Source organism: Cucurbita moschata, unplaced genomic scaffold (assembly GCF_002738365.1).
Source record: "Cucurbita moschata cultivar Rifu unplaced genomic scaffold, Cmos_1.0 Cmo_Scf00003, whole genome shotgun sequence".
In the NCBI taxonomy this organism is placed as follows: domain Eukaryota; kingdom Viridiplantae; phylum Streptophyta; class Magnoliopsida; order Cucurbitales; family Cucurbitaceae; genus Cucurbita; species Cucurbita moschata.
The window spans coordinates 5,149,202-5,153,280 of NW_019268519.1; the positions used below are offsets into that span (position 1 = coordinate 5,149,202).

At 33.7% G+C, this 4,079-nt stretch overlaps 1 protein-coding gene across 1 annotated transcript; it reads right to left on the reverse strand.

Moving 5' to 3' along the window:
* Positions 1–1,735, reverse strand: LOC111438149 (germin-like protein subfamily 1 member 13). The gene is made up of 2 exons (XM_023076102.1): positions 1,549–1,735; positions 1–689 (listed from the first exon to the last, which is right to left on the reverse strand). The coding sequence occupies exons 1-2, from the start codon at positions 1,688–1,690 to the stop codon at positions 151–153; spliced, it is 681 nt and encodes a 226-aa protein (XP_022931870.1). The 5' UTR covers positions 1,691–1,735; the 3' UTR covers positions 1–150.
* Between the last annotated feature and the right edge of the window lie 2,344 nt (positions 1,736–4,079).

A 4,079-nucleotide genomic window follows, 5' to 3' on the forward strand; every position in this document is an offset into this window, starting at 1 on the left:
TCATAGCCAATGCATTACGTAATCTAATTAATACTCCGAGCAAAGGAATAGATATCATCGTTCAATACATAAAATACATATATAATCCATTATACACCAACTTTTATTTCAATGGCCATTTTATTTGGTTCAAAATAGGAACTATATCCCCTACTCAAACTGCATCTGGAGAGCCTCAATGACCTTCTCGTCAACTTGGAAGGCCTTGGTGAGAACGTCAAGCGAGATGGGCGGCTTAGATCCAAACACAGCGTTGGCAATGGTGATGGTGCCTGGGTTTTGGCTGCTGAGGCCAGCGAAGGCAAGGGCTGGGCCATGTCCTACGTTGAATTGGAAGTGAATCAGGCCAATGGGGAACACAAACACATCTCCTTTGTATAGCACTTTGGTGAATAGCTTGTTGTCTGGATTCGACGTCACGAACCCGACTAGGAGGCTGCCTTCCACGACCACGAGAATTTCGGTGCCTCGTGGGTGCGTGTGAGGTGGGTTTAACCCGTATGGAGCGTAGTCAATACGAGCTAAAGAGATGCCGAGGGTGTTCAGTCCGGGGATTCGGTCGACGTTTACTAGTGTCACGTTTGAGTTTTGTCGATTGTTTGTGCTTCCGGGAATGTTGAGTCCTTGGAATAAGAAGTCTTCGGCTTTCACTAGCTTCGGGTCCTTGCAGAACTTCCCGTTCACAAATACTATACTCAACCAAAAACAAGTTTAAAATATGTTGGATTTGATAACATTTTCATCGAAAATAACTTTTCATAAGTGTAAATAGTAGATGTTGTCTATTTTTGTCCGTTACATATCGTTGTCAACCTCACAGTTTTATAACACGTCGCTGTTAAGAGAGGTTTCCACACCCTTATTGGGGATGCTTCGTTCCCCTCTCCAACCAACGTGGAACCTCACGGTCCACCCCCTTTGGAGGCCTTGTTAACTTCACGATTTTATAACGCATCCATTAGAGAGAAGTTTTCACACTTTTATAAGAAATGTTTCATTCCCCTTCCTAACCGACGTGGGATCTCACAAACCACCCCCTTGAAAATCTAGCGTCTTTACTAGCACACCGCCCGGTGTCTAACTCTAATATCATTTGTAATAGCCCAAGACCACCACTAATAGATATTGTCTGCTTTAGCCTATTACGTATCGCTGTCAACCTATTTAAACGAGGCATGAACGAAGAAACATGATAAAGACCATGATGTTCAAAATGTTTTAATTGAACTTATTACACAATCAAAGACTAAAAAAATTAAAGAAGCATTCATTTTTCATCTACAGAATTGAATAGACTCGATTAAATCTTTATTACATGTCTCTAACTCCATTGAGAAAAAAAAAATCCTCAAGAGAACCCAATTCCTTCGAATTCTCCGAGGAATTCACGTCCTAATCTCTACAAAAATATATTGAGAATTTCATGGAGACGAGAAATAAAATAGAAAGCGCAGACGGCTTCCCGATTTCTTTACCACCCTTTCGACATCTCTAAAAATAGATATATACGAGAACGAGAAAAGAAAACGGTGAAAATTAAGAGATTACCAGCAGAGTTGTAGTGATCAGGATCATCAATGGCTACACAAAAGTCTTGAAGAGGACTTGGATCATAACCCCATGCACAGATTGTTGCATGCAGAATGAACAGAAAGATGGATGAAGAACAAACCACAGCGCCCAACTTCATACTTGATGTTGATACTCACTCTTATGCCTCTGATATCTAAATTTGCATTCATCCAACCCTCTATTTATCAATTTATAATCTTTAAAAAAGTTATTAAGTGGAATTAAATTTAAAAAAAAATTGAAAACATTACAAAATTAGAATGCCCAAAACTCCACTACTCTATTGATTAATATTTCAGCAAGAACACTTTCTTCAACCACCCCCTACTAAATCAAATGCTACTTTTTTTTCTAAAATAAGTATATAATTTATGGTACAACTAAGATAAAAGATGGAGGTTCATTTTCATTTGTAAAATTATCTTTAATACCGAGCTTACTGATAAGGAATCAACTCAAGAGAAAGCACTACGAGAGAAGTAAGATTTGGATTACCTTGTTGATCGAATATCTAAAGTCAAGAACACTTGTTTGAATTCGAATTATTTCGTAACTAAATTGATAAGTTAAGCTCGAAGGATTCTGATCATGTGATCTAAATTAGGTAGAATTGTAAAGAAGCATTTAGCTAAAAACACGAATGCTCTTTTTACTATATCTTTCAAATCTACGGTACAAAGACAACATAGATGATTTTATATAGCCTCAAAATGAGATTCTTGACCATCCATGAGGTATTTCAAGAGTTGTAACGTTCATAATTCATGACCATAATTAGCCTAAACGTAATCTAGTATTTAAAAAAAAATCTTAAAACTTAAAACACATTAACAAGCACAACAAATCTAGATTTCAATTATTTATCATAAATTTGTAATGATCTAAGAATAAATCTAGGTGGGAATCCCTTGTGACCATAATTTGTAATGATTCTCGTGGCATTTATTGTAACTTGAGTTCAATTTTAATGAAAATTTGACTTTATCTCGTGCTAATTTAAACAGCATTCTCTCATAGCTTCTTTGAAATTCATATTGTATGATTGAGACACCTTAGTTCTCGTATTAAAGGGTAACATGAACATAGCTCAACCAGCAGAACAACGTGTACAATCGACCAAAAAGTTAGTGGTTTGATCTCCCACCCACATACTGTCAAAAAAAAAAAAAAAAAAGATTGATTATAGATGTTGTTAACCATGTAACACCTCGAGCCCAAGACTCAAAAGTTGGATTCGACACTTGACGATCAATTCTCGAGAGACCGTCCAACCTAAAATTTTTCTAAATCAAACACGCTTAGTTGTGGAGTAGGTGAATTCGAGTCACACAAGTCATGCTAAACACACCATATGTTGATAGATTTTTTTATTAAAAAAAATCTTTGAGCTAATTTTACTAGTTATTTTGGGTCTAAATTGCTATATATGCAATAACCCAACAAGAAAATACCCTAATTTTTATGAATGGCAATTAGTTCCATCTAATCTTATCATTTATTAAATATATCTTAATATTACGAGATTTATAAAGATTACATAGTTTTTAACCTAAATTAAATTGCATTTCAATTCTAATAGAGAGTGTGTTGAGAGGGATGCGTGGGGTGGAATTTAAGAAAATAATACATCGTTGAAACCCTAAACTCCAAACGATTTCTGACGAGGTTTGAATGTGATTTTTTTTTTCATACTAAATTAATGCATCTACTATACTAAATTAGTTTTCTTAGTCATTCTAGCATGGTCTAGCATGGTCGGGATTCATGCATGAATACTTTATCTTTATCTAAAATATAAGAGTAGCATGTAGCTTGAATATTGGTTTGAGTCTTATAAGACATACTCAGTAAGTAGCTGATTATTAGAGTAATGTAATGCAATTACACATCTACATGAGACCTATCCTTTTTAAAACATCGTAACATGGTCTAGATAGAAGTCTCTGTATTCCGCTTCCAATCTTGGCTTTCAACATGTTCGTATGATTCATTCATCACAATATACTTATTTGAAAATCTTTCCATCTTCTTTTGATTATGCTTTCTTACCCGATTTAAGTTCTAAAAAAATTTCCATAGTGGGTGATTTTTATTTCGTTGTTATTATTATTATTATTATTATTATTATATTTTTCATATTTGCATGGTTGATGAGTGTTTAAGAGTTGAAATACAATTAAAACCTTTTCACAAGTAATTGATTTCAAATTTGTTGTCTAAACTTTTGGTTAATTTTTTTAAAAAAATTAAGCCTTAATTTTATTTCTAAAAAATAATCTATTTTAATTCTTGAACTTAAAAAAAAAAATTATAATAATTCTTTTAAAAAAAAGGACTAAATAAATGTTTTAAAATGAAATATTCATTAGCATCATACACCAAAATAGGAGTTATACCGAGAAATTACGAATATACAAATTTTGTTCAAAAGTTAACCATTCGTTCATTTAAACTAATAATCAATTCTATTAAAAAAAAATTGTAATAACGGTCTTGAGGTTCAATGA